The sequence below is a fragment of the Erpetoichthys calabaricus genome, chromosome 13 (genome assembly GCF_900747795.2).
Source record: "Erpetoichthys calabaricus chromosome 13, fErpCal1.3, whole genome shotgun sequence".
NCBI classification, from domain to species: domain Eukaryota; kingdom Metazoa; phylum Chordata; class Cladistia; order Polypteriformes; family Polypteridae; genus Erpetoichthys; species Erpetoichthys calabaricus.
In genome coordinates, this window is record NC_041406.2 from 53,924,273 (window position 1) to 53,936,776 (window position 12,504).

Here is a 12,504-nt window from a genome sequence, read left to right on the forward strand (position 1 = left end):
TAGGTGTAATTTCGCTATAACATTGTTAAACCACTTTTGCATGAGAGAAGAAAGCATTTACTGGAACAATAAGTTATGGCTCATTCATTGACTAACCTCGTGTTTGTGTGATATCAACACTGCAGAGGAGTACCAGGGAGGTGCACATTTTCAATTAAAAAGTTAATAGCAAATGAAAACATTATCCATTGAAAAGTATGTTAGCAATTTGTTCGTAACAGCAAGCAGGAGGTTTATAGCACTGTAGCCGTTTCATAAACTGCTGAAGAATATGGAAGTATTGTAGTTGTGGCTTAACCAACAACTGAGGGGGAGAAGCGAGTCTGTGCTTCTGTCATGCAGCCAAAAAGCGTGTGTTGGGCATTTATGAGCATATGACTAGACACCCAATATGCAAATTATGTAACACAAGTAAATGTTATGGACGTTTAGATGCCTTTGCAGTTCAGGCTGGGTCTCCATTGTAGCCCATTTTATATAAAGAATTTTGTGATATCCGGGACAACAAAATTTGAGGGAGATATTCTCCCCAGCCTTTCTCACAAGCCCCACCCCAGTCCTGACTAAGAACAGGTTGGGTAAGTAACAGATTGAGAAATCTATTTTTTTTGTTGGACTGTGCCTTTTTAACTATACTGCACTAGTAATGAATGTATTGCGATCATTGATGCTGTTCTGCAGTGTTAAGGGCTCATGAGCAAAAATGTTTTAGTATTTTTGTGAACAAGGGTGAACATCCATTTCAATGGATTGTACATTGAATATCTGTGCAGATTGTTTTTTATTTAAAAAAAAAAAAAAAAAAAGTGAAATCCTGCTTCTAAATTATACCAAATAAACTTGATCTCCTCTGCAGTGATGGAAAAAAAACACTGCCATCTATAGAATACTTTTTGTATTTAGGGTGTAGCTGTGACACCACCCTTGTCCATCCACTTTAGATTCCCAGAATAAACCAATTTTCTATTTAAAGTTGCCTTGTTTATCTCTCAAGTCACTGACAATATGGCCTAGTGGTCATGTTGGGAGAACAAGAATCTTGGCACTTGGCCTGCATGCAGATTTTTTAAATTTGAATTTTGTTTCGGACTAATAGTACTAAACTATATTAAAGTGCATGGCAAAGTGCAAGATACTTGCTGTCTTCATTCCCACCTTGGCAACTTTTTCAGTAATTTAGGGAAAATTCGTCAGATTCTTCTGTTGGAAAGCCAGGACATTTGTGTGTTCAACATACTGGTAATTATTGGTGGTGGGTTTTGCTTTGTAGAAAGTGCACAATCACAATGCTTAACTATATTGTAATGTACTACACCTTTTGTACCATATTAATGTACTAGGTATCCTTCAGCTACATTTTCTACTGAACAACTTCAGGAATTAAGGAATCTTGAGTGTTTATCAACATTTGGATGTTTGGTTCACAAGGAATCTTTGTGTTCAAGCTTTGTTATATAACCTGATATGTTAACATATTCAGAAAATGGAAAGTACACTTATTTGTTTAAAGGAAGCCGCATGTATTCTGAGGGCCCCAAAAGATAGCTGGGTTTGGAGATGTACCTGGTTGTTGCTGCATAATCACTATTTTTCAAGGTAGACACAAGATTGTCATTTTGTTACTCCATAAGAACTTCTTGAAGAGAACTTGACCACATCAGGAAGAAAAAACTAAGTTTTTTGTCCTCTGTAGTGTTCAAGCACACTTGGAATATGCATAATATGTTAGCAGTGGGCACAACAATGGCTACATTTTTAGTCAAGTCTGCTCAGGTTGCTGCGTTTTTGTATTAATAGGTGAATGAACTGCAAAATCTAACCAGTGCAGAAGTAGTAGTGCCAAGAGACCAGACACCAGATGAAAATGACCAAGTGATAGTAAAAATAACTGGACATTTCTATGCAAGTCAGGTAAGAACACTTCTCTATTCCTTCACTTTTATAGACTTACACAACGAATGCCCCAAAGGTAGCTTCTCTGAAGCCAGCTGTACTCCATACAGATTATCCATGCTTACACAATAGTGATTTTTGTACTAAACATTTATAATGGCTCCTTAAAACAGTAAAGTTTTATTTTTTTAAAAATGTATCAGAGGTACAAAAGTCTCTTTGGGGACTGACTTTAATTTACATCGTGATGCACCTTAGCTTTACACAGGACTTCTATTTACTAATTGATCTGATTTGCCCTGGGCTGGGAAGATTTTTAAGCAGTAGAGATAATGAAGGGTAATTGCCAGACACCCTAGTTCACAGCCATTAAAGGATGTTTGTGGGGAGAAAACTGACTTGAAAAATACCGAACATGGTATATATGTATTTATGCAAAATTAGAAACCTAAAGTTTTCTATTAGTTAAAATTAGGCTGTTATAAGATGCTAGGACTGGTTATGGGGCACAAGGCACCACCAGAAAATCAAAGCCTAAAAACTTACCAAATCCTCTTTTGAAGTAGCAAAATTGTTTGCTTTTGTGATACCAGTACTCTTACTGGGAGGAGCTCTTACAAAAAGTTGCATGAACAGCTTTATTATGGGTTTTTTTTCCCCCTCCCTCTTTTGAGGAAACTACAAACCTGATGGTGAAATGTGTTGGTGGAACCAAGGCAAATGGTGAGCAAGTGCACACAGCTGATCATCTAAGATGGCTGAATCTCATTGTATTGACGTCCTTGTTCAAAAATGACGTACTTGCTGTTTTACTGTGTGTGTGCACGTATGTCAGGATGTAGATCATTGTCCAACACCTTTATTGGCTTGGAAAATGTACTTGGTTAAGTTTTTAGGCTTTCAGTTGATTTGTGCCCTGTAATCTATTATAAAATGCCAGGAATAGGTATATTTTAAATGTATAGAAAACACTTTGTAACCTAAAATCATGTTACAAATGCATATACTGTATACCATGTTTATGAAGAAATAACTGACTTGAAAAATAATAAACTTGACCCTTAACGCAAATTTTTTTTTTTTTACTGAAAAATTCTGATCTTTTGGTTATGTTGGTGTACCTGAATGAGATTTAAAAATACTCATTCCTTTATCATAATAATGCTAACAAAAGAGAGCAGTACATTGCATCTATGAATCGCATACTTTCATCCCTCTACCTACTTGGTTTATCCTCTTCATTCCATTATGTGTGCTGCATTGCACTGTTCATTTTTAGAGGTAAATGAAATCTTTTTTTTTTTTTTAAAAACTATAGAAAAAGATGGTAGTCTTGTAAACATTTGTTCTGAGATTTTAAGATATGGAAGATTGTTTTAAGGTAAGGTGGTTATACACATCTTGGCTCCGAGAATGATATTGATTAGTCCATGCAAGTAAGAATTTTACTGTACTCTGCTAAAAATCTTAAATTACACATTCATATGTACAAATTTTAATTGTTCCTGGCTGAGTATTTGCATGCACCTTTACCCATTTAATTTTAAGACTTGCTGTATTGCATTGTAGGGTCATGGTACCTTCTGTGTAAAGTACAAACCAATCCTAAATGAGATACCATTGAAAAGGATGCTCGGACCCACACAGATACAGGCAACTTGGTCACCAATAAACTGTTTGCAATTTTTTTTTTCCTGCTTTTGTGGCCAACCCAAAGCTGAGTTGCCCCACTGCATTCAGCAAGATATTGCCTCACTCATTGTTTCATACAGTGGTGATAATTCAGCTAAGTAGTAGTTTTTTTGATACTGGCCATCTCACATTTTTAGACCTGAGGCTTGACTTTACTATACTATTCCTTCCTCTTGTTTTGTTTTACTCACCACCTAAAGTCAGATGTTAAACCCTGTAATATATCACTATCATCCCAACGTTCCTTTCCACCCAAGACCAGTAGCAGCTCTCATCAATCTGTTTGATCTCCTTACAGCTCTTCCTCCTCAATCTGGCCTTTCATTTTCTAGAATTTTGACAATTCGCCCAGGAACCCCAATCCTCAATCAATTTAAATTGGTAAATGTCCGAACTGTTGTTGCCAGTGTAATAAGGTTCTAATTTTATTTCAGCTTGCACAACGAAAAATACAGGAAATCTTATTGCAAGTGAAGAGGCAACAGCAGCAGAAAGCCCCCCCGAGTGGGCAACCTCAACCAAGGAGAAAATAAACACTGCAAAGTTAGGAAAACTGAGGACCCCGGCCCAAGACGGAGGCAGATGCCAGACCAAAGAGTTGGACTGTTGCTAGCAGGGAGCAGCACACACTCTTGTCCTAATTGAATGACAAACTTGCTCTCCTGTCAAGGACCATCAGCTTTGTTTTAATTTTTTTTTTTTTTTTTTGAAATCCAGCTTTAAGAACTGTTGGACCCCCATCACTTCCCTTGTTTATATTCTATGCTCATTTGTCAGCCCTGCTGGTGTGTTTTTTGTTTTGTTTGTTTTTTGTTTTGTTTTTTTTATAATTCCCATCTTCATTTATTTGGGTTAATGAAGCTTTCTCTTGTGAAAGTTTTTCCCCGCACATTAGAAGGCGTTGCTTTGCATGATCTGCTTGCTTCGGAAGATTTAACAGGTTTGGAGTGGGAATGAAAAGGTCTCTTTTAATGCGGGAAATTACTCGAGAAAAGCAGAGACTTGGCTCATCCAAGTAGTTAGTGGCATTTTATAAATCTGGATACATTTTATAGGAGACACTGCCATAAAAACTTAAAGGGAAGTGTTGAATGGTGTTGGCCAGGAAATGAAATTTATTATGCATTTTACTAAACTACCTCAGGCCTTTAGTACCTCAGCGAAAAGATTTTTTTGGTATTTTGTATACTTTATAAAGCTAATTCTTGAGCATTTTATTTTTTTAATAAAAGAAAAAATGTAAAAATGTATTCACCCATCAGTAAGTGCCTTCAACTATAGTATGCAGCAAAAACTGAATAGTTGCAGTGCTCTTTGCTGATGGCTGAGTATTACTGATATTGCCTCAGATTTCCTGAGGTCTTCAGCACCATCAAGTGAAGAGACCACAAAAACCTTTCATAGTTACCGAGTAATGCCGACATAACTAACAGAAGCAATGCCATTTATCCATTTTGTTGAGGGAAGATTTTAAGGTTTCAAGGTACTTTTTAGGGAGGGGGGTGGGAGGAGAATGCAGAAAACAGTGATGGAAAGAACCTTTAAAAGTTTATTCAACCTCTTGTGCACATAGATAAAGAAGGTGTGGACTCTAATTGGCTATTGCTGTTGTCAAAGTGTTCTTCACAGCCCACATGGACCTTGCGGTGAGATCCAAAGAGCAAGCTTCATGCTCAGTTTATGAAATAAACCTGTTGACCAGCACCACACTTGTAAATGGGCTTGTCAGACGGATTATCTCCTCAGATATGATTTTGGTTATCAGTAACTTAATGGGTTTGGGGAGGGGGGGGGGGGGGAGATTAACTTGTAGTTGTGGTGTCCCAGAAGTACATCGAGTTTGCAGAATTTAATTTTAGATAAAACAGGCTTAATGCACACATGCAAACAAAATACTACCGGCCCATCTGGGAAGAAACTAGGAGCAAATGTCCTTGTATGTCCATCAGCATCCCTGTTCCCATTTGCTGGGCTTTCTCAAATGTAAATTTGATTGTGGTAACGTTCATAAGTTATGAGTTCATGCTTTTACAGTAAAAGCGTCAGTCTACCTCAGTTTTCAAATTGTGATCATGCAGGACTTGTGCAGACAGACTGCCTCGGGTTTGGTTTTGGGTTTTTTTTTTTTTTTTTGCAGAGCCGTGCAATTACCTCCTAAACCTTATTTGGTTTCATTGTTTTTGACTATTTTGTGCATGACTTAGGAATTCTCGTGCTGCACTGATTTTTAAGGGGCACAATTTTGCAAAACCATTTTTTTATCTACCTCTTAAACATAATACAGGCATTTCTACTTGTTAGAACTTAGTTTTTCTCCCCATCTACCCAAAAACGGTATGCAAATTAGACCATTTAGTTTTTTTACCTGCATTTTATATTTTACTGAATGATTTGAATTCTGGTGTATAACTTTAGCAAAAAAATAAACTGCCAGAGAAGGCAGTCTTCATAGTTTAGACAAATGGCTTTTTTCTTGCTTAGTTTTATTAAAAGGTCAATGAACTTCTGAATTGTTTAAGGCTGTGACAGGCCTTTTTTTCCCCCTGTAATATCTGCCTTTTTGTTTCCATCCCCTTTACTTTCTGGTCATATAGGTGCTGTACTTATCTGCTTTTTATTTGAAATGGACATTACTAGAATATAAGAGGAAATCAGGTTTTTTTTTTTTTTCCCCTCTTCAAATAACGTGACTGATTGGAATATTTGTTGGAAAAATACTGTAATTAAGTTTGGACAGCAAAGCTTGGATAGTTTTCAACCTAGACTGTGCCCCTCATGCAGCTCCACTTGTCAAATGCCTCCGAGTAAAATAAAGACAAATCCAACACAATGAAAGCTGGTTTCTTTTGTTTTTATAGTTGTGGTCCTTGTGTTATATTATTAACTTGTGGACCAAGTGTCCCACTGGTGGGACACAGCCATATTTCAAAGTTTTGTATGTTGCAATAAATCCAAGTCAATCAAAAGCAATAGTGGTATTTTTACATACCTGTAAAATGGCTTCAGCGACCACTCCTCTTTATGCACAATGCTAGTCTGATTCTGATCAAATGTGGCATTCTCAAGAGTCAAAACTGAAGGACTTGATTTGTAAGTACTGCTTTGAGTGCAATTTTGAAGTGTCAATGTCCAGTTTTACATTTCAATGCTGTCTGCTGCATGTTCTCCTGATTAAGTTGGAACTGGAAGACCACTGCTGAAGCGTACAGGCAATATTTGTTAGTGTACCTCAGAGTACCTTTTTTATGCTGAGCTTTTAGGGGGAGGACACCCCTTCTGTGATCAAATGTCACTATCACACTGCTCATGTTGCTTTGGCGTGAGCACATGAGAGAGGATGAAGGCTAGTGATACTGTGAACAAGCAGTCTACTCGAACACACTTACACAAGCACAAAATCAATTTGGAATAAAAATATTACATGCATTATTTTTAACTGTGCTCGCCCCCATAAACACCCCAGAAGTATAATTTACAAAATGAAATTGAAGTGCTTTTTCAGGAGTTTGTTGGGATTGTGAAGAAAGTTCTTAATGAATCATTAGAAATGGGATCAACAGAGCTATGCAAGGGTGTGTTTTAAATTCCCTTGGTGGCAGCGGTGGGATGGATTATACTGTGAACATGCCTGTCATTTTCATGTGCTGCCCTCAGCCTCCTGTGACTCAAAACTCTGGTTTAGGTGTCTTCTCTCTAGAAGTAGCTCTGTCCCCACCTCAAAGCCCAGCAATGGAAGAAGCTGGAATGTATGTACAGGTACTGGTCATAAAATTTAGAATATCATGACAAAGTTGACTTATTTCAGTAATTCCATTCAAAAAGTGAAACTTGTATATTAGATTCATTCATTACACACAGACTGATGTATTTCAAATGTTTGTTTCTTTTAATGTTGATGATTATAACTGACAACTGAGTCCCAAATTCAGTATCTCGGAAAATCCGAATATTGTGAAAAGGTTCAATATTGAAGACACCTGGTGCCACACTCTAATCAGCTAATTAACTCAAAACACCTGCAAAAGCCTTTAAATGGTCTCTGTCTAGTTCTGTAGGCTACACAATCATGGGGAAGACTGCTGACTTGACAGTTGTCCAAAAGACGACCATTGACACCTTGCACAAGGAGGGCAAGACACAAAAGGTCATTGCTAAAGAGGCTGGCTGTTCAGAGCTCTGTGTCCAAGCACATTAATAGAGAGGCGAAGGGAAGGACAAGATGTGGTAGAAAAAAGTGTATAAGCAATAGGGATAACCGCACCCTGGAGAGGATTGTGAAACAAAACCCATTCAAAAATGTGGGGGAGATTCACAAAGAGTGGACTGCAGCTGGAGTCAGTGCTTCAAGAACCACCACGCACAGACGTATGCAAGACATGGGTTTCAGCTGTCGCATTCCTTCTGTCAAGCCACTCTTGAACAAGAGACAGCGTCAGAAGCGTCTCGCCTTTGGACTGCTGCTGAGTGGTCCAAAGTTATGTTCTCTGATGAAAGTAAATTTTGCATTTCCTTTGGAAATCAAGGTCCCAGAGTCTGGAGGAAGAGGAGAGGCACAGAATCCACATTGTGGGAGGTCCAGTGTAAAGTTTCCACAGTCGGTGATGGTTTGGGGGTGCCATGTCATCTGCTGGTGTTAGTCCACTGTGTTTTCTAAGGTCCAAGGTCAACGCAGCCGTCTACCAGGAAGTTTTAGAGCACTTCATGCTTCCTGCTGCTGACTAACTTTATGGAGATGCAGATTTCATTTTCCAACAGGACCTGGCACCTGCACACAGTGCCAAAGCTACCAGTACCTGGTTTAAGGACCATGGTATCCCTGTTCTTGATTGGCCAGCAAACTCACATGACCTTAACCCAATAGAAAATCTATGGGATATTGTGAAGAGGAAGATGCAATATGCCAGACCCAACAATTCAGAAGAGCTGAAGGCCACTATCAGAGCAACATGGGCTCTCATAACACTCGAGCAGGGCCACAGACTGATCGACTCCATGCCACGCTGCATTGCTGCAGTAATCCAGGCCAAAGGAGCCCCAACTAAATATTGAGTGCTGTACATGCTCATACTTTTCATGTTCATACCTTTCAGTTGGCCAACATTTCTAAAAATCCTTTTTTTGCATTTGTCTTAATTGATATTCTAATTTTCCGAGATACTGAATTTGGGATTTTCATTAGTTGTCCGTTATAATCCTCAACATTAAAAGAAATAAACATTTGAAATACATCAGTCTGTGTGTAATGAATGAATCTAATATACAAGTTTCACTTTTTTAATGGAATTACTGAAATAAATTAACTTTGTCATGATATTCTAATTTTATGACCAGCACGTGTATGTACTTTGTTCCATATGTGAAATGCAGTAAAGCAACAAGGAAAAAAAAAATTACATGCTATACCTTTGGGGCATCTGCAACAGAAGGTGAGAAGATAACTGAAAACCCCAAACCACTGAACAAAATGTAAGCATGTTTAGTGTGTAATGTATAGTTGCTTCAAAGTGTGTATTTTTCAATACAAAAACTACAATACTTGTTTATTCTTTCACCAACACTCTCAAAAAAAGTTGTTCAGAAAAGGGGCTGGGGGCACACCTTATCCCAAATAGTATATTGTAACTTTGCCATGCTGTGGGATATGAGATTCTTATTTTCCCTGGGATTAATCCTTTAAACTTGGTACAAGGACAGATTGGGGCACAGGATCAGCCATTGTAGAGCACCCCTGGAGAAACGTTTAGGCTGAGGGTCTCGCTCGAGGGCTCAATAGATTAGGATCCCTTCTGGCAGTAACAGGATTTGAATCTCCAACCTTTCAGATACCAGTGCATATCCTTTGCCACAGAGCCCTGACTGCCCTTCTCAAATAAAGCGAGTTACAATTCCTAGATCTTGCTACCTTTTTTTTTTTACCCATTTATCTGGAATTCCTTCAAGTATAATATTCTGCTGGGGGATTTTAATATACACCTGGACAATATCAATATCCCTCTCACTAGGGACTTTTTATCTTGCCTGGAGAGTGTTGGATACCAGCAGCACACTGATGTTCCTACCCATTGTAAAGGACATACCCTGGACCTGATGTGCTGCTCTGGTGTTTTTCCTTTTGATCTTGCAGCAGATGAACTCACTAGAACCGATTGTTTTCTCCTTTCTTTCAATGCTAACCTTTTTCTATTACTAAGCTCCCCCCCCATCACCTATCTTTTTGTAATATTAAGAATTTTAACTTGAATTCTGTCTTCTAGAATTGATTTCCAAGTGGATTTTTATCATTTATCCACTCCCATAGAACTGGTCTCATATTATAACACTTGTCTCAATGATATTCTTAATTCTCTTGCTCTGTTAAAAACCAGATCTGTTTCTTTTTCTGCCCCCTGGTTTATGCCTGAACTTCGGCTTTTGAAAGCTAAAGGCAGGCAACTTAAGGTTATATAAAAAAAATCTGGACTCTCTATCCACAGAGCGATGTATAAAAATCATGTACTCTTATTACAAGAAGTATATAGTCCAAACCAAATCTAACTATTACACTCGGTCTTACCTGTATTACAAGTACTGTAATTAACTCTTTGTTTTCACTACTTAATAATGTTACACAACCTCCAGAATCTTTACCATCTCACCTTTACTCGACTGCTTTCTGTAATTCTCATGTCCTTTTTTTAATGAGAAAATCCAGAGCATACATCCGCTCCTTGGTTCAGATCCTCTCTGTATTCCTTCTGAACTACACTCCCCTCTTCACTCTTTTTTTTTCTTCTTTCCAGCTTCCCACTTCCTCAGAAATCTCAGATCTCATCTGCAAATCTAAGTCATTCTAAGTCACTTGTCAGCTGGACCCCCTCCATACAGTTCTGGCTAAAGCCTGCCTCCCCTCTTTGGTCCCTCTCATTTCTGCCATCATTCACTCTTCTCTTACTACTGGTATCATTCCCTCATCTTTTAAAACTGCTGCTATAACCCCAATACTAAAAAAACCTGGTGTTGATCCTACTAACTTTTCTAATTTGCCCTTTAGTGCTAAAATTCTTGGAAAAATAGTAGCTATCCAACTTCACTCCCACTTATCTCATAATAATCTATATGAAAAGTTCCAGTCTGGTTTTCACCCTCTTCACAGTACAGAAACAGCACTTGTTAAAATTACCAATGACCTCCTTATGGCTGCTGACTCCGGTCTAATCACTATTCTCATCCTCCTTGATCTGAGTGCGGCCTTTGATCCTATTTGTCATACCACTCTCCTTAATAGATTATCTTTGATTGGCATTACCCATATTCCACTTAATTGGCCCTAGTGTGTGCTTGGTGTGTGGGTGTGTTTGTGTGTGTCCTGCGGTGGGTTGGCACCCTGCCCGGGATTGGTTCGTGCCTTGTGCCCTGTGTTGGCTGGGATTGGCTCCGGCGGACCCCCGTGGCCCTGTGTTTGGATTCAGCGGGTTGGAAAATGGATGGATGGATGGTTTAGATCCTACCTTTCAGGCCACACTCTGTTCATTCAGCTTAAAACCTTCACAATCCAACCCAGTGCTGTTACTTCTGGTGTGCCCCAGCGTTCTGTCCTGGGGCCTCTTCTTTTTATTATTTACCTTCTTCCCCTTGGCAATATTTTTTTGTAAATATAACATTAACTTTCACTGTTATGCTGATGACACCCGGCTCTACCTTGCTAGTAAACCCACCTCTTCCTTTCCACCATCTTTGCTTGTCGCCTGCATTTCTGAAAATAAATCCTGGTTTTCTTTGAATTTTCTTAAATCAAAATCATCATTATCTAAAGCCAATAATATTTCTCTTGTTATTGATAACTCCGTTGTTTCCCCATCATCTCAGGTCAAGAGTCTGGGTGTCATCCTCAACAGTACTCTTATCTCTCCAATCTCACATTAATAACATCACCCGGTCTGCTTATTTCCACCCACGTAATATTAATCACATCCGCCCCTCCCTCACTCCTCATACCACTGCCATTCTCGTTCATAGTCTTGTTACTTATCGTCTCGACTATTGCAATTCACTCCTCTTTGGTGTCTCTAATAAATCTCTCCATAAGCTTCATCTAATCCAGAATTCTGCAGCACGCATCACTACTCGAACCTCATCTATTCCCCATATTACTCCGGTCTTGCAGCAGCTTCATTGGCTCCTGATTAAGTCTCGAATTGATTTTAAAATTCTGCTGTTAACATTTAAGGCCATTCATAGCCTTGCCCCTCCATATCTGTCCAACCTTCTCCATGTTGCCATTCCCTCCTGTAACCTTGGATCCTCTTCCTCTACTCATCTGACCACCATGGGGAGCCGAGCATTCAGCTGTTCTGCTCCCAAGCTCTGGAATTCATTACCTACCGAGCTCAGAAATACCAAATCATTTTCATCCTTCAAATGTAAACTTAAAACGCATCTGTTTAAAATGGCGTTTTCTTTATGATTACGGTGGCTTTGTTTGGTTTTATTTTTTATATTTTCTGATGTTTTAAGTTGTTTATAATGTGTCTTTTATTTATTTATTTGTTTGCTCGGTGTCCTCGAGTTCTCAGAAAGGCGCCTTGTATAAATAAAATGTAGTAGTATTATTATTAGATAATAACCTAGTGGCTTCACCAAATTAGTCTTCAGGTTATGTTCACTGTTATGTTTCATCAGGGCCAGGGGTTTGTGGGCAGCTCGTTTCTCCCTTTTAGGAGATTTGGTGCCACTTAAGTGGCATCACCAGATTTTTTTCATCAGCAAACCTATAGTGCTCGAGAATGAGCATTAGACCTCACAAGGGTCTCCATATATGTTGGTGTTGCCTGTCCCACTGACTAGTCCATAGACGAACACCAAGGATTTGAACTTCATATGTGCCGCTACAGGGAGCCAACATAGTGATCTGAAGATGGGGAGTGACGTGTACAACCAGCC

At 38.8% G+C, this 12,504-nt stretch overlaps 1 protein-coding gene across 1 annotated transcript in view; it reads left to right on the forward strand.

The window, feature by feature from the left end:
- igf2bp3 (insulin-like growth factor 2 mRNA binding protein 3) overlaps nucleotides 1-6,420 on the forward strand; it is a 78,184-nt gene extending 71,764 nt beyond the window's left edge. Inside the window, exons 14-15 of the mRNA XM_028818282.2 lie at nucleotides 1,798-1,911; nucleotides 4,020-6,420. Of these exons, the coding sequence (XP_028674115.2) occupies nucleotides 1,798-1,911; nucleotides 4,020-4,118 (213 nt within the window). The 3' untranslated portion in view covers nucleotides 4,119-6,420. The remainder of the gene's footprint in view (nucleotides 1-1,797; nucleotides 1,912-4,019) is intronic.
- Nucleotides 6,421-12,504: the final 6,084 nt, after the last annotated feature.